Genomic DNA, 25115 nt, shown 5'->3' with positions numbered 1-25115 from the left:
GTGTTGAAGGAATGCTACACGAGAGAAAATCCGGACGTGTTCCAATCAGATCCGGCGTTTATATCTCTGACATGGCTCCTGACTGCATTACATCGATTCACTGATTTTGCTATTATGACATTATTCCGCCCCCATGAAAAGCGCGTTCGGCAGACTGAGTGGGCGGAAGGGAACAAAACACACACACACACGCACACACACACACACACACACACCCTAACTCCATCCATCATACGTGACATTCATAACAGATAGAGCAGAAGAAATTCTGATCTACTGATCACTAATGTGAAACAGAGCTTCACTTCACTCCTACTGCTCCAAACAACACACACACAGATAACGTATTCAGATTCATTTCGCAACAACCGTCTAAATGATTAAACATATAACAGACCGGACAGTTTACTGTAATTAAGTCGTCCAGCCAGATGGATGCCTGTTTGAAACTGTTTTGTTGGCAGACGAATCTAACATTTCGGTCATTGTACTAAAATATCTCGACTGCTTATATGGAGTATTTTCTTTGCTAACCCATGATTAGTTTTTTAGCAAGCTAGTGAGTAGGTTATAAAACCGTGAACTCATGACTTGCAACTATTTAGCAACCACAATATGAACCGTTTCTGAGAAAACAGTAAAAACATCTTAGTTTCTAATTCTAATACATTCTACCAAACATCGATCTATGCTGTAGCATCTACTGGCACATACTATTTGTGTTATTTTTGCTTTATTACATAAATAAAGCATATTACATGCTTTATTTAGCTCATACCTGCTGTAATTTAAATGAAATTAGTTTTTTTGCACAATATTAGAAGTTATAACAAGGATATTGTACTGTGTGTTCACTGCTCTGTGTATTTTGTTCTACTGTCTCGTGGCCGTCTGACACGGTTTCATTATTGCCTACTTATTCCAGCGATCCCATGATCCCATTTTTTTTTTTAATATTCCAGTGAGTACGTGTTGCACTGATGTACAACATTTGTGTTCAGAAGTGTGTAGAAAGCAAATTCAACACTATTGAGCTTCCGAAACTGGACCAGGGATATCAGATGTTCTTTGATTAACAGATTAAAGTTAGATTGATTTTTCATATCTGATTTATTTGTCAGATTTGATCCCGTTATACAATTTCACTCGTCTAGGGTTGGCCATTTCACTACAAGCCAGCTGAACCTGTATGCCAATTCTAATGAAAAGAATGGCATTGTTCCAAGTTTCATTTGATTACAAACAGCCTAAGCGGGCAGAAAGCAGCCCAATCTGGCAACTCAACAAGTTTTTTCCCGGGTTCTGTTATTTATAAAGAATCGCTCACTCGTGTAGCTTTCTACACCTTTTAGATTTTACACATTGCTTTCACCTTTAGATCCTCGTTTCCAAAGTAATTTATTTTGTTCTCGTTTCAGACGTTTTTACGACAAGAACGACGATGACGACAGAGGCAGCCAGGAAGCCATCATCGACGGTGCACAATGATGGGACGAGCGGTGTGGTTGTTCAACCTACAGGTAGACCACCAGGGTAGAATAAATGTTTCAATAAGTAATGAACATTAATCTCAGATGATGGTGTAAAAGTGTAGATGTAGCAGCAGTGATCTGCAAACCTCACCATGTTGTATTCTCATTTCTGATTGGTCAGAAGGTGTTAATTACATTCCTATAACAGGAGCTCTGATTACAGGATCTTATAGCTGTCATCAATTTGTCTTTGACGTACAGAATTTCCACGACATTATCCACAAACGGTTTATTCCATTCATAATATTGTATGCCTTCAGACAAAAAGCAACCTTTAAAATGGCTGTGTTCATTCAACCGAAAAATCTGTGCCTGATTTCTAATGTTTCTGATGTTAATTAGTGATTAAGTGAATTTTTTAATGCAAATAAATAAATACATACGACTGACAAAACCCTCAAGAAGATTATTAAAACTGGTCAATTATTAATTTGAACCGTAAACCAGAATGAGACTGTGCTAAACTGTTACATTACGTCTCGCTTGATGTTTTCCAGATAACGTAACGAACATCGTTTACATTATACTCCCTACGATACCTCTACTGCTGCTCCTGATCGTAGCAAATGGCGTTTTCTGCTTCAAGCTGTTCGCTAAAAGGTATGAAACAGAAAGATAAGCATACACTCCGTGGCTCTGTTAGGTACACTTACTTCTGGAAGCAGTTCTAAGAATGATTTAAGAATGGTAGCAGGAATACTCTATACAGTCAGAAGTTTGTGGACACCTGACCTTCTTCAAACTGTTGTAGAATTAAGATTTCCTTTCACTGCCATTAAACCTGTTCCGGCATGACCCCTGTGCAGTAGATGTTAATGCACATGGATTTAAAATGTGCCTGTGAGTGTTATGGTCAGGTGTCTATATACTTTTGGCCATACATTGTATATGTAATTATTGCTGTATAAATAGAATGCAAAATAAATTAATGATATTTTGTTATACATTCAGTAAAGAAATAAAGTCCAGGTGACATAGTGTGTGTTTGGTCCCTATGCCCTACATATGGGCATTTTATCTTCATTTTAACAATATTGAAAGATTCAAGGAACATAACTAAACAAATAAAACCAATCCTTTCTTTTAATGCAAGCTGTGAAATGTAATTTTAAAAGATCCAAATTTTTGTGAGGAAAACGTAAAGACACCCCCACATTTATTTGTGCTTAAAATGGATAAAATGACCTACAGGTGAATCACATCAGGTGCAAATGATCAGAACATTGTTCCAGAGCATTTTGAAGGAGGCTTGCCTTATTTAAACCTCAGACATTTGAAAAGCATGGTTTGGTCTTAATTGTTGAAGTGAGAGGTATCACCATGGTGAGATCCAAAGAGCTCTCTGAGGCCTTCAGAAGGGCGACTGTTGATGCTTAGGAGTCTGGTAAGGGATATAAAAAGATCCGAAAAGAATTTGTAATCAGCCATTCCACTGTCCAGAAGATCATTTACAAGTGGAGAATATTTAAAACAACTGCCAACATGGCCAGGTCAGGGCATCCAAGCAAATTCATCCCAAGAGCAGACCGCAAGATGCTTAAAAATGTCTCCAAAAACCCTAAAATATCATCACGGGATCTACAGCAAGCTTTTGCTAAAGTTTATGTCAAAGTGTATGAATCTACAGTCAGAAAGAGACTACACAACTTTAACTACTTTGGGAGTTGTGCAAGAAGGAAATCTTTGCTGTCTAAAACACACAAGGGCAAGACTTTCCCAAAGAACACAGAGACAAAGGCCAAGACTTCTGGAATTATGTGCCTCAGACAGATGTTTAAAATTGAGTTTAAAATTGAATTATTTGGACACCATAACAGGGCATGTTTGGCGTAAACCTAATGCAGCATTTCAGGAAATGAACCTCATAGCAACTACGAAACATGGAGGTGGAAGTGTTATGGTTTGGGGATGCTTTGCTGTAGCAGGACCTGGTCAGCTCACCATCATAGAATCCATGATGAATTCTTCATTGTATCAGAAGGCATTTGAGGAACATGTAATGGCCAAGTCAAATCCCAGATCTTAATCCTACTGAGATCCTGTGGGGTGATTTGAAATGGACTGTGCATGCAGTAAACCCCCCAAACAAAGAATTCTGCATTGAGGAGTGGGGGAAACTTTTTCCAGTCGATGTCAGAAACTGGTAGATGGCTATAATAAACGTCTTATTGAGGTTATTTCAACCCATGGGGGAAAACACTAGCTATTAGGGCACAGGGTGTTCCATTGGGTATTCTAACTTTTTCCGCAGATGAAATACTCATTTTTGTTGATTTCTTTTATTTAATGAAAAGTGAAAACAAAGTGATATTTTGTTGTTTACATGCAACTACATCACTTTCATCAAACAGGTACAAATTAAAACAAGATCAGAAATTGACATGTTGACATTTCTTAATAAAGAATTGAATATTCCATTTTTTCACATGACTGTATATATACAGTATATGTATGGTGCGTGTTGACATCGCATTCATTCCTTCTCTTTAGGCGAAGAAAGCAAACAGAGACTCCAGTAGATAAGCATGGAACCTGGGCCCCAGGAGAGCGATGTAACAGCCCGAGTCCAGATGTGTACAACGTGATCCGAAGGCAACATGAGATCGACCTGAGTGACACCCGGCCTCACACCAAGAACACCTCCTTCCTGGGCTCCTCTCCAGACACACCGACTGACGAGTATGACAACCTGGGAGGCCATGACACCGAGAGTGGCTTCGTCACACTGGCCAGCACAGAGAGTGGCTTCGTCACCAATGACATCTACGACTCCTACCAGAACCGTTCCAGCACCAGGTACAACAGAGAACACAGCTGGCTGGATAACGAGCTCTACAGCTACTGAACAAGACTCTGACAGACTAACAGAATATTTGGGACGTCTCAGATCTCGCATGTCCTCAGACATTTGAGTAGGACTGATTTCTTTTGTCCATGTAAATGGGCACTGAGATGACAAACAGCAGCGAGCTTGTCATCTTGTAAGCGGTTGAGAATTATTTCTGATTTAGTCTCCTATGGCAGGCGAAAACAAAAAAGGCTCCGAGTCTTAGATCATCTAAGATAGTGATCAGCTCCCTGTCTGTGGAAATACAAAGACATATCAGAAAATTAATACACTTGCTCAAGTGTGCACCCTTGTACTCGCATGGAATGACTGTTTACACATGAAAAATGACACAGATTTGCTTGAGAAATACATATTTCCTCTGATTTGCTTGTGGAAACTGGACTTTTATTGACTTTTTAATGTTATGCATTATAAAATATATGTACTGTCTGTCTTTTTTTTGTCTGGATTGGTTTACATGTCTCCTAGAGAAACAAGTGGAAGCTCTTCCATCACATCAATGTAATGTGACTTCTACTTTGTGCGTAAATTTGTTCTGTATCTGCTTGTGCCTCATCCTGTCGGGTTTGCATGGCCCAGTTATGCTGCTTTCCTTCATATTGCATATTCTCAGCTTTGGCCTTAAAAGGCATTAAAGGGTGATCTTACGATGCTGACTTGTAGGCCTGAAACCGGATCTAAATAAATGTCTTGCCTTTTTCTGTCCATTGACGTTTTACATGTTTTTGTAATTGTTTTAATGATGTTCCTTGAACTAGTGTTTTGATGAATGATTTGTCCTACAATAGTGCTATTGTGTTTCTTGTTCGACTTTATTTTGACATGTGGTTTCACATCAGATTGTTTCCTTTTTCACATTTATGGATGCACTTAAGTTGTTGTCTACTGTGTGCCCTTGGCATTGCTCATGTCTTCTGTTCTTGATTTAAAACAGGCTCCTAAATGATGCTTTCTGGTTGGGAGGGGCACACTTTCTTTGTCTCTCTCTTTCTCACTACCAATCATAGCAGCAGTAGCCAATCATAGGAATCCATGAGCTCATGTATGTGGAAGAGGGCAGACAGAGCTTTACCTTGTGTCTTACACAACACAAACAACACTCCAATTAGATACATCTAGCTGGCTTCATGTGTCTCAAAGGAAGTACACTATATTGCCAAAGGTCTTGGGACACCCCTCCAAATCATGGAATTCAGCTGTTGGGCTTGGGCCCCTTAGTTCTAGTGAAAGGAACTCTTTAATGCTTCAGCATACCAAGACATTTTGGACAATTTCATGCTCCCAACTTTGTGGGAACAGTTTGGGGATGGCCGCTTCCTGTTCCACCATGATTGTGCCCCAGTACACAAAGCAAGGTTTATAAAGACATGGTTGAGTGTGGAGGAACTTCACAGGGTCCTGACCTCAACCTGATAGAACACCTTTGGGATGAATTAGAGTGCAGACTGTGAGCCAGGGTTAGTGGCCATCCCCAAATTGTTCCCACAATGTTGGGAGTATGAAATTGTCCAAAATGTCTCGGTATGCTGAAGCATTAAGAGTTTATTTCACTGGAACTAAAGGGCCGAGTCCAATCTGTGAAAAACAACACCTGAATTCAATTATTTGTAGGGGTGTCCCAAAACTTTTGGCAATATAGTGTATCTTGGTAGTTGTAGTGTGATTGTGAGAGATTCCTGGTGGCTAAGAACAAATTAGGGAGGAATTGGTGCAGGAGATACCTGAAAAGCCACCAGTTTTTTTTCCACACTATTTATTTATTAATAATTTATCTTCCAAGTGAATGTTTCACGTGTAGGACGGTCAGATTTATTTTTGAAAACAAAGGCTGCGTTTAACAGCCTTTCAAACGAAGTATGTGGTTTACACACACACACACACACACACACACAGTAAAGAGTGGAAAGCGGTGAGAAATGTGTGTTTTCTGTGTTATACGGATGTGCACAGTAATTAAACCATTAGAATGAGGATGTGTGGAGCAATACCACCACTAACCAGCAGGTGGAGATATATTACACATTACATTCCCATACAATCGCGTGAGCTCAAATAGAACTTTTAGGCTCACTTCTACTGATGACACATGATAATGCGTGCTAATTACTATTTATAAAGCTAATGTTTTTAGTGTAAGTAGGTATATGGAGAATGGTAAATATGATCAGCAGTTACAGCTCGGGTTAATCATGAATGCAGAGACTGCAGTGAGTGAACACTGCTGAATGATGACTAACTGGTGGCTGTTGTTTTTGGAATTACGCTTAGCAACATCAGCATGTGTTAATGAGACAGTCTCACTGGCAGATCCAGGTTCTTTGAGGTGGGGTGGCAAAATAGTGGTAAGGGCACTTTAAGGGGTGTCTATGTATAGGACGGGATAAATTCCATTTGGGGGATTTTTTATTTATTTATTTATTGATTCATTAAATCTGCATGAAGACTCAGAGATGAGATCAGAGTTGAGATCTAGTCCAGTAATCCTGACTCTGCATGTTTGAGTCGTATAATAATATATAGATATATATCCAAGCTGGAAAATAGCCCAGGCGAAAAAAATGGAGCTTTAGTGCGCGCGCTGCAGGCACTGATTGACGTACGAAGCGGATAAGGTTGCCTTGGTTACGGACTGTGGACCGTACAGACCACGCCTACTCTACCCCCTCCCCTACGCCCCCCCCACCCATCTCTCGCACTGACGTCACCGCATGCGGAGCGCCAGAGACAGCGTGCTTCGCGCCGAGCGCGTGAGCCAACCGTTTCGCGGGCGAGCGGGACCCGCTAACGGGCAACGGACCGGAAACCATGTGAAGGAACCGAACCGAAACCGGGCGCGGCGCTTAAGTTAGCATGGGCGTCTGAAATAATTTTATGTATATATATATGTATATATATATATATATATATATACATATATTTTTTAAATCATTAAGCCGGTCACTACCTCTACCTTTCCGTCCGTTGAACGCACAGGTGCGCGCGCGCGCTGCCCGCGTCTTCGTTAAAAGCAACGGCCATGGCCGAGCTGGAGCGGAAACCCTGCCAACGGGCACCGGTTCGGGTCGGATTTTACGACATCGAGCGCACTTTGGGGAAAGGGAACTTCGCCGTGGTGAAGCTGGCGAGACACCGGATCACCAAGTCGGAGGTGTGTGAGTGGAAAAAACTCTAACAAGTAGCAAACTCTGAGAGCACACAAAGAAATAAACTGACCACACAATCTGGGCTTTCTGCAGGACAGGGAGGGCGACAGCTGTCCAGATTTTCGACCATATAATAATAATAATAATAATAATAATAATAATAATAATAATAATAATAATAATAATACACAAACAAACCGACAGATTTGCGCTATTTTATCGTCTTTTATATAATCTCAGAAATGTACCGAAGATGTTCCTAACTGGACTTTTCCTTGTTGCCTGGGTTCATCTTTTATTCATCTTTTAATATATCTTTTGTGCATATTTTATATATATATATATATATATATATATATATATATATATATATTTGCCATAAATATAGAGTAGATCTTAAGTCGCATACCTTTAAAAATAATTTAAGGCGCATAATTGGACTAGAGTCAATGTCTTTAACTGTTTCTGTATTGGGATTTTCTCTCATTCTTTCTTTAATTTTTTTTTTATAAAAGAAAACAGAGGTACAAATGTCAGAACTGGTCAGCATGGTGTGTCAATTCTGCTTCTGACATTTCCTCAGCCTCCAGTTCACAGTTGGTCGAAGACTAGAGCCCAAACTCTGCTGGGCACAAATTATTCTTATTCTTATTATTATTCCTGTTTGTTCCTGGCCACAATATTTTTTCGAAGGAATCGACAATTTCCGAACAATAGCTTAATTAAAACCACCCTGTCTGCCACCAGTTGCCAGTCGCTGTACTGGTATCAGATTTATGTTATTGGTCACTGTTTGTCCAGCCCACAGGATCCCAGTCCAGATGTAGACGTCTAATCTCAGCCAAATGTGTGGGGGAAAGTTTATTTAAAAAAAAAAAATAAATGCATGCCACATGTTCTTATCTATATTTGTGTATTCATTTAGAGTCCAAATGATTTCATTGTTAAGCTCGTTAACACTACACTACACGCACCTTCTCAGGTACATAAAGCTAGAAACGTTGGCTTCACCACAGCTACAAGGAAAAAGGTGCCTTTTTATTGGTACCTTTATTTCTGAGAGCGCACCATGAAAAGAAAGACCTCTGTATATATCTAAAGTAGATGAGTCATGTGGAGCCTGAAAAAAAATCAGAACACAACAGGACGTTCTAAGGAAAACCTCTCTTTCTGAGGCACCGCCCCCATGTCTGGGTAGCTCCTTTATGTGAGAAAACTTCAGTACATTCCAGTATTCAGTACAATGGGTTTCATCAGGATTTTGGCGTTCCTCAGAAGAAGCCCCGCCTCGTTCTTTTCATGCCAAAAATTGTAGCTTACGTTCACACACCTGAGATGGACGAGGCATCATTAAGGAGATTTTTAGCAGGATTACATCCAGGTGCAGTTTATACATGCATTTCTGGATAATAATGGTCAGGTGGATGTGCTAACTCACGAGTGGAAGGTTAGGAGTTCAAATCCCAGGTCCAACAAGCCTGGCCCTGAGCAAGGTCATTAACCCTCAATTGCTTAGTTGAATAAAATGAGATAAAATGTAAGTCACTCTGGATATGGGCGTCTACCAGATCAGATCATGGCTTTATCAGGTTTTGGGAAAATATTGAAATGACAGAAGAGCTGTATTGGGAAATATTGCATTAGTGGTATATCAGAGCTTCTAAAAGCAGTCTTGTTCTACACTGTATAAGGGGTTAATAGTGGTACCATTAGGGATGCAGTTATTTAATACTTGTCCAGTCAATTTTGGTGTAAACTGAATTGGATTTATTGTCCAGTCCAGTTGCCTGATCCATTTTCATGCCATGATACCAAGCTTGGACGTGGAAATAAAATGTCCATGCATGTTTCAGTCGCATCTCTGTTTTTGTGCAGAAAACAGGAGGTTTAATTCCTTGTTGGGAGTAGTATGGTCTGAACTTTTCACTGGATGATGGCATGTTGCTGTGAAAATGACACCATAAAATTTACATTTACAGATTTGTATGGCTTTAGGACACATTAATTCAAAAAGAAACTAAAAAAAAAAAAAAATCATATCCTGTAATTGTTCTTTCTTAGAAAGATATATTTGAGAATGATGCTTTCGTCAAAATCTCTTAATCTCAGGGGAGAAAAAAACCCCAAAACACCACCCTGAACTACTTCACGTCTTTCTTTATGGACATAGTGTGTTTGTCTTGGTGATTCTGTGGTCTTGTATTTTTGAAGAATTACTTTAAAGAATTTGTCAAATAAATCATGTCAGTTATATTAGTACTAGACCATAATGTGTCTAAATAAAGAAATAACATGGTTCTTTCCAGATTCTGAACAACTCAAAATGAGACGTAAAGTGTATGTCCAACACCATAATAGTAATTAACATCTGCATTAAAATGCAGGTTGCCATAAAGATCATAGATAAGACCCAGCTGGATGCTGCAAACCTGGAGAAGATCTACAGGGAGGTGGAGATCATGAAGCTGCTGGACCATCCGCACATCATTAAGCTTTACCAGGTGCGAAAGGTTTTATTTGTTTTCCTCTGTAATTATTATATATCCAAAAGTCATCTTTGGTCATCTTGTCCATAGCCTCATGCAGTTTGTCTTGGATTTCAATCACAGTGGTGAACCTTTTCCTTTTCAGGCTCATTTTTTATTAATTTTGGACACGAAAAGAAGTCACAAGGAGCGAGACCTGGTGAATACCACAGTAGATGTGAAGTGATAATCGCCAGGTTAAAAACTCAGAGCAGTGTCTAATTCTAATTTTCCCATAAGCACTTCAGGGTAAAATTGCCGATTAAAGATGTGTCCAGGGAAACAACCTCCAGGGAAGATCAAAAACGTGATCTTCATTGTCATGTGCTCTCATATTTATTTACCTTTTTCTTTTCTTTTCTTTTCTTTTCTTTTCTTTTCTTTTCTTTTCTTTTCTTTTCTTTTCTTTTCTTTTCTTTTCTTTTCTTTTCTTTTCTTTTCTTTTCTTTTCTTTTCTTTTCTTTTCTTTTCTTTTCTTTTCTTTTCTTTTCTTTTCTTTTCTTTTCTTTTCTCGATTCTTTCTCCAAATGTTATGTCATTAGCAGAGACCAGGATCATTACTGGAAGTCAGAGATTCAGCATCCCATTTGTTTTATGATATGAAGAAATTTGCCCAATTAGGCCACAGCATGGTCCATTATGTTAACAGCCTAACAATGGCTTTTGGAGGAACACCACATTAAGGTGACAATTATTTTATGTAAAAAAAAAAAAAAAAAAAGACTTCCAAAGGAGCAAAATTGGTTCCGTTTAAGGGAAAGATGAAACTGCTTCTCCTACCCAGTCATAAAATTATGGGCATTTGTGAGTTCATATACACCGATCAGGCACAACATTATGAACAGTGAGAGGTGATGTAACACTGATGATCTCCTCATCATGGCACCTGTTAGTGGGTGGGATATATTAGGCAGCAAGTGAACATTTTGTCCTCAGAGTTGATGTGTTAGAAGCAGGAAAAATGGACAAGTGTAAGGATTTGAGCGAGTTTGACGAAGGGCCAAATTGTGATGGCTAGACCACTGGATCAGAGCATCTCCAAAACTGCAGCTCTTGTGGGGTGTTCCCAGTCTGCAGTGGTCAGTATCTATCAAAAGTGGTCCAAGGAAGGAACAGTGGTGAATGGTCAGCCATGGCTCATTGATGCACGTGGGGAGAGAAGGCTGGCCCGTGTGATCCGATCCAACAGACGAGCTACTGTTGCTCAGATTGCTGAAGAAGTTAATGCTGGTTCTGTTAGAAAGGTCTCAGAATACACAGCGCATGACGGGTCAGGGCTGTTTTGGCAGCAAAAGGGGGACCACCACAATATTGTTGGGATTAGGTGGTCATAATGTTATGCCTGATCGGTGTACATTGTTCCTCTGAGAGTGTTTAGCTGATCCATGACGTAGCATGAGTGGAAGTTTGAAGAGATAGCTGGCATCATGTGTGTCTGAGGAAGCATGTGTTTGGCTTCACCCTCAGCTCTAATGTGATAGGAGAGATATGACGACTGGGTAGTAATTAGCAAATTACCAAATTGGAAGAGAAAAAATTCATAAAAAGACAATTCAGGAAAAAAAAAACAGTTGAAGTTTAAGCTTGGTGGTTAAGGTATTGGACTACTGAGTGGAAGGTTGTGAGCTTGAATCCCAGGTCGACCCAGCCGCCACTTTATACAACCTTAATTGTATAAAAATGAGATAAAATGTAAGTCACTCTGGATAAGGGTGTCTGCCAAACACCAGAAATGTAAATGTACAGTAAATGAAAGGTTACTATCTGACATACCAGCTATGCACGCATTACGTCTATATAAGTAGTCGTAATCACTTTCCGGGAAACCAAAGGCAGTGCGAGTCCAGCTGTTGTGCTGGTTTGCTTATAGGGTTAGTGTTGTTCAGTTATATAACACTGATAAGGACTGGATACCGCGAGTCTCAGCGGCAGCGTGTAGCTGCGGGAAGTCCGGCGCTAACCCTCGTTAAATCTGTGTTCAGCTACAATTCAGTCATCGCGCGATTCATCAAGATTTCATAAAACGCATTACATTCTTCGACAAGGCTCTGCAAAGTCTGCTGCTGCTGCGGATGAAAGCAGCCTGCTGTCTCTAAGCCTGCAAAGAGGCTTATGATGGATTCATGGTTTTTACAGGTCTTTTGTTCAAATATTTTGGAATTTGGGCAGGCCTTAGCAGTCACAACCAATATAATGAGACAAATGACTATAAAAGACGTTAGCTCTGTTATGTGAAGTGGGGGGGAGGGGGTTGGTCATGTATTTATTTTGCTGGCATGGTTTGTCTCCACTTGTCTCCTTTAGAGGGACGTGTCACTGCAAATCTATACAAATTTCCTGTGAGTGATCACCTTTATACTGTGATGAAACATTTCTATCCTGATGACTGCGATCTATTCCAGACTGACTCCATCCACAAGGTTATTACAGCTGGGGGATATGACAATTTAATATCATTATTCTGATAGATTGTCACAATGCCCTTTCTTCCTGAGATATCATGATAGATTCTCTTTTATTTGTACAACAAAAAAATCTTTAAGATTGTTAACATTTCAGATCTCTGTGGGAGATTTTGGAGCAATGTGTTAGACTGCGCTCTCCACCATCTTCATCAAAACACAAACTGAGGGAATATCCTTTGGACCAACCATGTTTCTGATATCAGTACAGTTCCAGAGATGTGTAGATTGTATGCCAAGCTGTTCTGGTGAAATTTCTCGTTTTGTTTGTGAATTTGTGCTTTGAAAGTGTCACAGTTCCAACATACCACTGAGGAGCCTTAGTGCAGAATGTCTTTTTGTATTGCTTGGCCACCAGTTGTGGCCATGTGCTGTTTTTTTAAAACAGTACATATATGTTTATTAGCTACGAGAGGTTAAACTAAAGCTAGGATATGAGACATGACCCGATGCAGGCTTCATAAGGCATTACTGTTTTGAAGCGATATTGACCCAAAACATTTAAAATTGTAATACAACTGTTTTGAAATGGCAACAGATCAAACCACTGCAATATCAATACAGCAAATTGTGTTAGGAATTCAAAGTGATTTATTGAATCTGCAGTCAGGATCCCATTCACAAACTCCATGCTACGATAACAATATGAACTGAAGATTCATCTGAGGTGTTTCCTTGAGGATCGGCACTCTTTTATTACGAGTCATCTTTGCCTTGACACTGACATGAAATGAAGTTAATTTCTTTTCTCCAAGCACTCTATTCACACAAGTTGTGTTTCTTCCCTTCCAACAGGTCATGGAGACCAAGAACATGCTCTACTTGGTCACTGAGTATGCCAAAAACGGAGAGATCTTCGGTGAGCACTTCTGCAAAAATCTGCTCAGACATTCCTGGAAATCTTTTATCATGTTTGCGTGTGCATAATTTTGTAGCTGCACCAGACTGTACATGCAGTCACTTCCACCATCTGCTTGTGCTGGGTGTTGATCCTTCTACAGGTCTTTCGATATTATAATGGGCACCGAACAGATGCCGTTTGTTTATCTCCGTTAATTAGCCGTGGCACCCATTATGGAAAAAGGGACAATGCTTTTGGGCTTCTCACTCTTTGCTTAGCCATCTATGCTAACCGGCATGATGGCATGGCATCCAAAGACTGAAATGCAAAGTGTACTCTCACCCTAGACTTAGTCAGCAGATTCGCACATTAAGGCACTAGACTGTTTGAGGGTAAAAGGTTGCTTTCATTTTACAGCACTGTCAGAGGGTGATTGTTGCAATATAATACAACAAAATCACGTTGAGACGTTATCCACCAAATGGTAGACAGTAGAGCCAACCAGTTCACCGCCAAACCGAAGAAAAATACACCTAGAGATCAAGGTCTTGGTGGTCTTGTACTGGTTCAGGGTTTAACGCAAGTGTGTGTCATGTTAGAACCAGTGCTAACATCAAAGCAAAAGCATGCTCTTGGCACACTTCCCGAACGCGAGCACAATAAGCCTGCCTATGAACAGGGCGCCAGGAGGGCAGATCATTATCAAAGCCACGTTTTGTAATGTTTCAGCAGGTGAGAGCTGAAGGGGATAAAAAAGGTTATCCAGCAAGGCTTTAACTCACCATTTGCCTTATATATGACACACTGAGAAGAACACGAGCGAAAGGGAACTGAAATGGCAAGTATAAGGTCAGAGTCCAAAAATAAGCCGGTAGTGGTTTCAGAACTGTTTGATTTGACTAAGCATGGATTTGGGTTGCCCTGTAATCGACGTATCTTTAGCCTCAGGGATTCCTGTATCACGTGAAGACGACTAGGATTTAGACGCCCCCTCCAGTTTTTCTCGATGTCCACAAACTTGTTTTGAGCCTCAGGCATCCCACTCTATCAATGTCACCTAATTTCCAGCTTCTACTGTATGTCCAGTATGTACGAGGTGACACTTCACAAAGCTGCTTGTAGTCTCAGGGCCTAAACCCCCTCATAATCCAGACCAGCTGCTCTGTACTTGGCTGATAAGTGCAATAAGAACCACGTTTTGTCATCAGATACTTATATAATACAGGTGTCTGTCAGCGGATTTACCAATCTGGTTTAGGTAATCTTGCCTGAAAATCAAAATGAACATTCTTCTAAACTCTGTCCACCACCAAAGCCTGTGTAAAGCATTAATGAAGCACATAATCAACTTCCCCAGCAAGAACATTATAAAATTCCCCAAAGCTGTCAGGTGTAGCAGATGTTTGACCGGACAAACGTGTGACCACATAGGTGGCACTGGGTGAAAATTAAAACTTCGCACCCTGGTTGCCATCAGACTGTCACCTGAAATCACATCAGAAATTGTTTATAGGTTTATACTATTATGTTTAAAATGAATGATTTATTTCACTATAGATCTCATATTGACTTGAAACGAAGCACTGTGCTCAGGAGGTGCTCTTGAATAGTTTTTTCTTGGTCCTTTATGGGTCTAAAATCAGATATTCAGCAAATGCAACACGCATCACAAATACATTTTGCCAGTCTGGCTTTAAAAAGAAACACCACTCCAACTGGCATGCCATAACACCTGTCTCTGTGACTGCATTTCCAGATTACCTGGCTAGCCATGGGCGCTTGAGTGAGGCAGAAGCACGGAGAAAGTTCTGGCAGATCCTGTCAGCTGTGGAGTACTGCCACGAGCGCAGCATCGTCCATCGAGACCTGAAGGCTGAGAACCTGCTGCTGGATGCAAACATGAACATCAAGATCGCAGGCGAGTCCACAAATGACTTCATTCAATTAGTACAGAATGAACAAAGTGATATTTTTGGTAAATAATTAAAAGAAGTGTATTGATATAAAGTGGTTTCCCACCATTATCCATTGCCATTGCCAGGAAGCTCCCCTAGAGTGACTAGCTGTGGCTTAATAAAGTGTTATTATTGGATGTTTCTGTGGTGTAGTCTGCTTGCTGCAGTATCTGTTAAAACCAAAACCCAGCCTTCAGCTTCCTTCAGGCATTCCACAGTTCAAACCAGATAACACACATAAGCACACACACAGTGCAGTCAGTCTCTCAGCCACTCCGGGATAACATATTTACCCAGTGACGTCAAGTGGAAGCGAGGCCAGTAGCACCGAGGAATGAACTAATATGCTCTGACATCAAACACACGCACACGTACACCCGGGGCTGTAAAACCGACAGAGACTGGTGAATCACCAGGCATCTCGCAGTTTATGTAAAGACAGAAAAGACTGGAGGAAATGAGTTATTACACTTACTTCCAAGCAGCTCGGGTAACGGATTAGACTAAATCATATGGAACCAGAAGACTGCTCTGAGATCAGTCATCATGCACTGGCAGATTTTTTGAGCAAGGTGGCATGATTGGATCTACTTCTAAATAATATTCTTTCCATGTAAATGGTTGTGCATCAAATAGTGCAGAGATTACAGGTTTACGTGAGTGATTACACATTACAGAGATTGCACATTGGCAGATATGCGTATGTTACAGCAGTGGCTTTGAAACACCTTTGGCACAGGTCCCATGCATCTGGTAGATTTCCATACTCCCACGATCCCCCATCTCCCCATCAGATATCACCTCGTCCTAGAACATGCTATGTAGAACAAATCGCATAATACCTCTCAGTAAGAACTGCCAATATTATCTTGCTCACTTGATATACATATTAAAAAACCCCCAGTGTATAATCCTTGATGTTTTAAGGATATATTGCTTGTAATGTAACTTATTCAAAAACTTATTCATACAATAGCTTCACTGACACATTCATATCTTATCATGTTATGACATGGCTAGACATGATCATTTCAGCTTCACTTTGTAACCTGGATTTATACTTGTGATAGAGTTGAAACTGAAAGTGCAGTAAGAAGCTATTTCTGTATTCTTATTCTGCATAAACAGCAACTTTTAAAGTCATCAATACCCGTGAAGAGATATGAATAAGGTCATGAAGGTTATCAGCCCCAACCGCAGTTTTATCAGTTATATTATTATTTTATAGCCTTCAATAGCCAGTCATTCCACCGGTGGTTTATTCAGTTTATTTCACACTGTATTCTCTCACACCACTGCGCCCTAAGTGCAGATAAAACTTGTCGACTCAGGGTGCAGTGACCTTTGCGGTCTTATTCCAAGTAGTAATATCCCCCCCACTGACTTTCACTTGGCTGCCCTTTACTTCCTCTCTCCCACATCTTCACTTGTTACATAACAGAGGCAGGCTCTGAATTGGCTTCAGGAACTCAACATAATTGCATAATGTCCATATTATACCTTTTCAGCATTTGTTCATTCATCTTCATCTTCATTTAAATGCTTTACTCTGGTCAGGGGGATGCGGCCTATCACAGGAACAATAAGCATGAGGAATGAATATGCCCTAGATAGCATGCAGGTCCGTTTTTTAAATTCTTATCACATAATTATTTTACACAATCCAGGTCTATAATGCCATCCACTAAGTATTGAAATGTTTGTCTTCAAATTGTAGGCGGTAAGGGGGAAAAAACCAAAGGGACTACTCACAGGCTAGCTATCTTATTAAAACTAATCTTGCATTTTTTTATTCTACAGATTTAGGCCAGCAAACTGATAGTTGGAGTTATATTATATTGCCAAAAGTTTTGGGGTGTCTGCCTTTACATGCACATGAAAGTAATATGGAGTTGGCCCGTCCTTTGCAGCTATAACAGCTTCAACTCTTCTGGGAGCGCTTTCCACAAAGTTTAGGAGTGTGTTTATGGGAATTTTTGACCATTCCTCTAGAAGCACATTTGTGAGGTCAGGTACTGATGTTGGATGGGAAGGCCTGGCTCGCAGTCTCTGCTCTAATTCATCCCAAAAGGTGTTCTATCGGGTTGAGGTCAGGCCAGTCAAGTTCCTCCACACCAAACTCACTCATCCATGTCTTTATGGACTTTGCTTTGTGTACTGGTGTGCAGTCATGCTGGAACAGGAAGGGACTATCCCCAAACTGTTCCCACAAAGTTAGGAGCATGAAATTGTCCAAAATGACTTGATTCGCTGAAGCATTAAGGGTTCCTTTCAGTGGAACTAAGGGGTCAAGGCCAACCCTTGAATTCAGTGATTTGGAGGGGTGTCCCAAAACCTTTGGCAATATACTGTATATCGAAGAAAATATTGTGAACAATGAGATTTTACATTCTTCACCTTCACCTGCAGACTTTGGCTTTGGGAACTTCTTCCAGCCAGGGCAGCCTCTAGCCACATGGTGTGGCAGTCCACCTTACGCTGCTCCTGAGGTGTTTGAAGGACAGAAATATGAAGGTCCACAGCTAGACATTTGGGTAAGAGAATCTTATCTTAATCTTATTCATCTAAGTTGTGACATTCCAGCATGCCTAATGCACAGGCCACACAACATGATTCCTAATTAATGTTGAAAATTAGACACCTCAGTATGGTTAAAACACCAGTATGTTGGATGATTTCTGGAAACAGAACTCTTCAATGCAGAGTCACACAAGGATTACAGGGAGCAGCTATGAAATTTTAAATCTCATTAAAATTTAATTTGTCCAACTCGGCTGGATGTGACCAGTTACCAAAAAAATTCAATTCACATTTAATTCAACTCATATTTTAGAAGTTATCAGTGGGAAAAGCTATTCAAAATTTTTTGTAGCAATCTAGCTAGCTAGGGTTTTTCATAACTAGCTAACTACAAATCAGTTTTTAGCCCATCTGCGACCAGTCACAGTATCTACTAGCAAGCAATATGTAAACTATCACCACTGACAGAATTCCAACCATGGTATGTAGGGTTTTTTTTGCAGTGAAAAGGCGGCATTATGAGTAATATGAGTGATGCGATAGATTTGTGCGTGTGTGTGTGTTATGCAGAGTATGGGGGTAGTCTTATATGTGCTGGTGTGTGGTGCATTACCGTTTGATGGTCCCAGCCTACCTGTTTTGAGACAGAGGGTCCTTGAAGGCCGTTTCCGCATCCCTTACTTCATGACCGAGGGTAAGAAGGTTACTATACAGCAAGGAAGCTAAGACTTTAATTATCACTCAGTCTACTGTGCTATGTTAATAGTGTTAAAGTTAGGATGAATGGATCGTCATTGATAAAACTGTCCCCAGACTGCGAACATCTGATCCGGAGGATGTTGGTCCTTGACCCGGCCAAGAGGTTGGCCCTAAGCCAGATTCGTCTGCACCGCTGGATGGTGCAGGAGGTACCATCACCAAAGCCCCATCTCAACCAGCAGAGCGTGGGAGAACATAGCGAGCAGGTCCTTCGTCTCATGCACAACCTTGGCATCGACCAGCACAAGACCGTCGAGGTGAGGATGACTTTTAACTGGCCAGAGCATTGCATTAATGGAATTAATGGAAGAGAATAATTATAGTTTGCAGTTAGACACTTAAAAAAGGAAATACAGAATTAACATTCTCAAGCTGTACAGTGGACTAAGCATTAGAGGTCACAAGCGGAAATTTCAAAAAATGCCACAGAATATAATATGCACTGTGCACTGGGTGTGAAGGATGGCCTACTGATTATAAAGATGCCAGCCAATTGTAGGCATATATATATATATATATATATATATATAGCATGTCCTGTTCTTTGGCTATATTTTCTATTTAGACTAATTTCGTGTTTCTCCTTGGAAAACAATTAATTTTGAGTGATCCCAAAGTTTTAAGCGGTAGTGTATATATATGGAAAGGAACAGAAAATGTGCTCTATAAAATTCTAAATGAAGAAAATATAATACTGAAGTACTTAATTTTATAAAATCATTGCCATAACCATATTTTCTTTGGTCCATCCTTCTCTGTAGTCTCTCCAGAACAAAAGTTACAATCATTTTGCTGCTATCTACTACCTGCTGGTGGAGCGACTCAAGGCCCACAGAAGCAGTTTCCCTGTGGAACAGAGGCTCAACGGTGCTCAGCGCCGGCCAAGCACTGTGGCTGAGCAGACCGTACTCAAGGTATTTAAATGTAACGCAATTAAATCATCCAAAGCAAAAACTACATTCCTGTGGTCCCCTATTGGAAACATTCTGCTGCTGTTTAAGAGTGCGCATATTTGTTTAAGAATGTCTAAAAGTTATATCATTAATGTCTACGATATAAAAACGAAGACCATCCTTCATCCACAGGCTTCTGTTCCAGCTCTGCAAGCCACACGCCACCTGCGCTCACCCATTCTCCTGCAGACCTCCACTGAGACTTTCAGCTTCACACAAAGCACTGCTTCTCCAGAGCAAGCCCTAATGGAGGAGGAGGAGGTGGCTATTCCCAAGGTCAGTGAGAACTTTCCAGAAGGGCAGCCATCTACTGCAATAAGCAAGGGCAGCAACAGCAGAAGGCTATGCTAGTGCACGAGTTAGGTTTTTTAATAGCCATGTTACTCATTTGGGCACCGCTGGATGACGCCAGCAAGGGCTGTTTTGTGTTCATAAAGTTCCTCTGCCACTGAACCACCCTCAACTCTTCCTCATGACTCATCATCAGTGGAGCCCTGAACAGACGTCCTAAAATAACAGCAGCATGGTGACGGCAGCTAATGAAAAGCCCTTGCCTTCTCTCCCTCGCTCTGTTTCTACCTTGCTTTATATTTCATTGCAGCCAGCAAGGTATTTAAGTCTGGATTGCGAGACGAATCCAGACATAAGAGCTTCTTCTGCAGGGTAAAGGACACTGAAGAGGCACGTAGGGCATATGTCTGAGTAGAGTAATTCTAAGCAGGAAATAACAGTGTTAGACAGCAGTAGGATCTGATCTGAGTGGCTCTCTCATTTGAGCTGGTCACTTAATTGCCACTCCTGTGCCAAGCCAGCTATACTAAGCATCTGCCAGCTGCTAAGACTAGCACTGGGCAGCCCACTGGCTATATCAAGGCACTTTTTTTCTCTGTATCTCCCTAGCCATCCGTTAGGAGGTGCGACTACACGCCACCTTTTCAGCTAAATCCGGTGGTCGCCATAGCTACCGGGTATTTCATTCCTAGCACCAGGGTTCAGCCTTTTCATGGGACTTATAAGCATCAGGCAGTTCTCCCTCAAATGAGTACACTCCTTATCACCTACCTTAATCAAGCCAACGTAGGTAATAAATCATAAAATCTACTAAGAGCCAGCCTCATGCAAAAGAATCTGGGTAATTTGCATTTGTATTTTTTATTAGCCAGATTAGCATATGAATTATGCAAGTGGAAAATGTGCTATGCATTTAAGGGGATTAATCCAGGTGTTCTACTGCCCACAGATGTGAAAGGTTAGCAGAGCAAGGGGTGTTCATCTCAAATGAAAAGTGATGTCTGTAAAAGCCCAGGCTGATAAACTAGAGCCAGTCATAAAACCTATTGGTTTTTTCCCCCACAGAAAGCTCAAATAGCTTGATTTCTTTTTCTTTAATTCTACTCTAATGCAGATAAAGGACATGTTTGCATTTTCCTTGCCTGTTCTGAATATAGCTCTTCATTTCTGACAACTCATCAATTCGTCGTATTTGCATAACATGCAAAAATAGCAAACAGCATCTTCTCCATCAAGCCACACACTCTGCGTTCCAGTGTTTTATTTTGTTTTCCGGCACTTGACTGTATTTTTTCCTCAGTATTGCATGTGTGTGTGTCTCCAGGTGGATGGCTGTCTGCTGGAACCTCTGCCCCCTGTCGTGGTACGTAATGCTAGTGGCTCGTTTCCAGGTACTGTTACAGAGTCATCCATAGACGAAGGAATTGAAGCTGAAGATGAACAGAGCATCCACTTAAGCCAGCATAGACAAACACTGTCAGAGGGCACCAACCAACTGGGCACAGTGTCTGCCTCAGGTGTGTGTGTGTGTACACAAATTTCACAAAGCCAAAAATAGGTCAGTGGATAGATAGAATGGTCAGATGATGGTTAGGTGGAAGAATAGATGGACAGGTGAAGATATAAATAGATGAATGAGTGTATGTAAATGTACAGCTAGATTCTAATGGTACAAGGATGGATGTGTGGATGGTTTAATGGGTTTGATAGATAAATGATGGCTAGTTAAATGAACATGAAGTTTGTAATAGGTTAGTAGACAGGCATGGATGGATGGATGGATGGATTGATGGATAGATTGATTGATGGATAGATGTCTGAATGGATGGATGGATGGATGGATGAATGGATGGATAATGAATAATTAAATGCACAACAGATGAACAATACAGCATATGGGTGAAAAGATAAATAAATGGATGGAAAGATGTCAGAATGGGATGATGTCTAAGTAAATGGACAGTTAGATGATAAAGATGAACATAGATAGGATGTACTAACACATTTGAAGTGGAGAAATAGTATTATAGATGGATAGTCTGAGAAATAAGGAGAACTGATACTGGAATGGTATTGTAATAAAAAAAAATAATGGTGTATTATTTCAATAGGGAAGCTTCTCTCCATGGCTTTGAACCCATCTCTGGGCAGCATGGACTCAGAGTATGATTTGGGCTCCACAAACAGTGACCTCAGCCTGGCTGAAGACCCTCCACCCCATGGAGGAGGCATGCTAACATCCACGCCTGTCAGTCAAGCAGACCCCACCTTCCCCTGCTTGCAACCTTCTAACGCCAGCCCACAGAGCCTGATCTCAGAGGAACGTAAGGCACATAATCATTCATTGGTCAGCTTTCGTGAAGGACGACGAGCGTCAGACACTTCTCTCACGCAAGGTGCTAACTTTTTTCCTTTTCACTTATGTTGGATCTTTACAGGTTCTGCATTAATTTCTTGATTGCTGGTGTTATTAAAACCCATTTGTGTCAGTCTGCCCAAATTCATATGTTCAGCCCATTGTCAGATTGTATGAAGGACCATGTTGTGCCTCAGTTTCTCAGCCCACACCACATTTACTTTAGATCTCCAATTAATGATGAATAAGTACAAATACTTAAGAAAAAAAACATTGATGAATTAATTCTTCCTTTGTCATTGTATGAATCAGTCCAGTTGAAAGGACAGTAATCAACTGCCATTTAGTTCATATAACCTGCTGCTATAGAGGAGAAATCAAAGAGAACAAGGACCTTGTTCTCCTTGTTTTCTAGGTCTGTAAGCTCAAGTTCATGCAGTGTTCTTTTTGTTTCTAGGTCAGATGGCTGTTATTTAGTTTCTATAACTTTTCGTTTTCTTTTCTAGGTCTGGTAGTTTTCCGGCAGCACCTCCAAAATCTTGCCAGGACCAAAGGAATTCTAGAGCTGAACAAAGCCCAAGTGGTTCTGGGATCTGGAGATGGTGACACCAGCTTTCAGCCTAAAAATCTGGATCTTCAACAGCAGGTTCAAACAAGTAGCACAATCCAGTTATCCTACAAATGGGATCAGAAAAATACGAGTTTACCGGTAGATAATTATGGAAAATGAACTACAACCTTTTGGCTGCTTTATAACCAGTGAATTGGTTTTTTTTGCTTGGTTCACAGGGAGAAGCACATCAATGTCGTAGTGGAAAGGACACAGCAGTGTTCTCAACTAAAATGCACCCCTATCTGCTGTCTAGACGGCAGTCACTGGAAACCCAGTGTCTTGCTCAGAGGCTGCAGGTATCATCACTAAAGATTTACCTGCCTAACTGGCCTTCTATACAAAATTAAATGATCAGAATTTGCATTGTTATGCATTGTAGTCATAATGACTCTTGTAGGTTCTAAAACATACCTTTTTTGAAACTCACCTGAGTATAAACCATAAGATAAAATGAAGTGCTCGTGTTGGACTGATGTATTGGAGAAGAGCTTAAAGTGATAATGTGTGTGTTTTACCAGAGAGCTAGTCTGCTGGCCAGTGGTGCTGGCAGTGGGCAAATGTTCTGCAAAGATCCTCTGCCTCGTACACTGGAGCAGCAACTACAGGAATACAGGTGAGTAATGCCATGAGTTTTTCCCCTTAATATACAATCTCCTATGCAAAATGACTTTCCTACACAAAAGTGTAAATTGTGGAATTCAGGTACACTCATTGCAAAAACATTGGCATCCTTAGACTCCAGCAGAAGAGGCTCCATCTACAGAAGCAGTCTCATCTGCAAGCCTACTTCCACCAGTCTCAGCTGGCAGACGACCGGTACCCACCCGTGCAGGATCACGCCGATACCGCCCTCGCCAGCCCAACATTCTCTCGTACACCTCAGACCCTCAGTCCACTCTTGGAGCCTGGTAGCCCCTACCCAGAGATGCACTCTGTTCCCTCAGACTGTGAGACGACGGAGGCTCAACAAGGAGGCTGTGTTCTGGTGAAGTGAAGCTCTTCCCTTTGCAGCCAGACACACTGAGGCTGGATCTCAGAAATACAAATAGGAGAACAGCACCAAGTTCTCACGGACAAGCAAAATAGTATGTCGGTTGTGAATCTTAATGAGACACACATCCCATTGTGATCCCAGTTCCAGAGTATGGACTATGAAGGATTTTTGTTTTGTCAACTGTAAAAGTGGTATTTCTTTGCTAAATTAGCTAGAAAAGCACAATAGGAACACATGTTCTAGCAAAGATTCAGATTTGTGTCAGTATAAAAGCAATATGTTTTCCCAGAAAAAGACAGTTTTATGGTTATTTCATTTTATTACATTTTTAAACTTGATCAAATCCTATTTGTAAAATGGAAAAGTCATCTTGAGAAGCAGAAAAAGCAGTTATGAAGTCCTACGGCTCTAATATTTGGATCTACTTAAAGGCTTGTTATACTTCATCACAACTGCTTCTGACAGCCAACTGAAACAAACCTCGGAGAGCCAAAAGCTTTTAGTCTTTCAGAACAGTGGGAGGACCCTAGCTGTCCATCCATCATGATTTTTAGCAAACAGCAAAGCGTGATATGAGAGCCTTCGCATTTTATCGCTGTCCATTTAACTAAAACGGTGGCATGTTTCGTCTGATGCCGTTTCTGCTGCGCTCTATCCGTAGTGCCTTTCCACGGCTCAGAAGGCATCGGAAGCCTGTTCGGATGAAAGTATAAGTGAGCCTTTAGGCACGTCTGTCAAATCAGGCGATGTTAAATAGACTAGTCACTCCAAATGACAACAATGTTGGTTCATTTAAGTGGTATTAAAAATGTAATGCACTTTCTAGTTTATTCAGTAGGCTTACCCTGTTTCTACACCCATTGGATGTTCTAGTAGGTACCCCACTGAGTAGTTACACACTTATTGACTGTAGCCCACATGATGCTGTGATCATGTGACCATCATAAGCACAACTTACCACGTATTTTTTTTTTGGTGGTTGATCCTCCTCAGCTTAGAAGTGACACTGATGTGGTAGTGCATGTTTCACTGCCATAGGAATAGCCAACACCGCAGCATTGCTGGGGATCCCCCCCCCCATCGATGCACTGGATAGAAGTGGGGTGACATTATGCATAGAAATAAAGTCAGTAATTGTTTACCAAGAAATCAACCATAAGGCCAAGGAGTCTAACAGGAGGTCATTTCAGATTCTGAGCTGTATCAATTTAGTCAGGAAGTACAGTACTATAATTATAGTCATGGGCCTTTATTTCCATGAAATGTTCTGTCCAGGAATAATAAGGGTTTTTTTTTTTTTTTTTTTTTTTAAAAAAGAGA

The 25115-nt window shown here is 40.8% G+C and overlaps 2 protein-coding genes and 1 long non-coding RNA gene across 5 annotated transcripts in view; 2 read left to right on the top strand and 1 right to left on the bottom strand.

Annotated features, from left to right (window-relative positions):
- The window catches only part of layna (layilin a), a 9017-nt gene extending 3916 nt beyond the window's left edge, over window positions 1-5101 (top strand). Inside the window, exons 4-6 of the mRNA XM_058382495.1 lie at window positions 1419-1520; window positions 2030-2132; window positions 4023-5101. Of these exons, the coding sequence (XP_058238478.1) occupies window positions 1419-1520; window positions 2030-2132; window positions 4023-4377 (560 nt within the window). The 3' untranslated portion in view covers window positions 4378-5101. The remainder of the gene's footprint in view (window positions 1-1418; window positions 1521-2029; window positions 2133-4022) is intronic.
- LOC131347988 (uncharacterized) overlaps window positions 1-15903 on the bottom strand; it is a 23295-nt gene extending 7392 nt beyond the window's left edge. Inside the window, exons 1-3 of one of the 2 annotated variants that reach the window (XR_009203869.1) lie at window positions 15374-15901; window positions 15116-15238; window positions 4480-4614 (exon numbers count right to left, since the gene is read on the bottom strand). This is a non-coding gene — a long non-coding RNA (uncharacterized LOC131347988). Of the gene's footprint in view, window positions 1-4479; window positions 4615-15115; window positions 15239-15373 lie in introns of those variants that run through there. The other variant, XR_009203870.1, reaches the window with a different exon arrangement.
- Window positions 7107-25115, top strand: sik2a (salt-inducible kinase 2a). 2 transcript variants are annotated; one of them, XM_058382490.1, is made up of 15 exons: window positions 7107-7531; window positions 9911-10027; window positions 13309-13372; window positions 15111-15272; window positions 17719-17843; window positions 18400-18523; window positions 18643-18845; window positions 19350-19502; window positions 19674-19817; window positions 21157-21349; window positions 21944-22228; window positions 22695-22834; window positions 22978-23097; window positions 23320-23414; window positions 23537-25115. In XM_058382490.1, the coding sequence occupies exons 1-15, from the start codon at window positions 7400-7402 to the stop codon at window positions 23793-23795; spliced, it is 2316 nt and encodes a 771-aa protein (XP_058238473.1). In that variant the 5' UTR covers window positions 7107-7399; the 3' UTR covers window positions 23796-25115. The 2 variants fall into 2 exon arrangements, with proteins under 2 accessions (XP_058238473.1, XP_058238474.1); XM_058382491.1 differs by lacking the exons at window positions 7107-7531; window positions 13309-13372.

This window comes from Hemibagrus wyckioides, linkage group LG28, assembly GCF_019097595.1.
Source record: "Hemibagrus wyckioides isolate EC202008001 linkage group LG28, SWU_Hwy_1.0, whole genome shotgun sequence".
Taxonomy (NCBI): domain Eukaryota; kingdom Metazoa; phylum Chordata; class Actinopteri; order Siluriformes; family Bagridae; genus Hemibagrus; species Hemibagrus wyckioides.
Note: the sequence above shows the minus strand (reverse complement) of the source record. Positions and strands in the feature narration are given on the sequence as shown.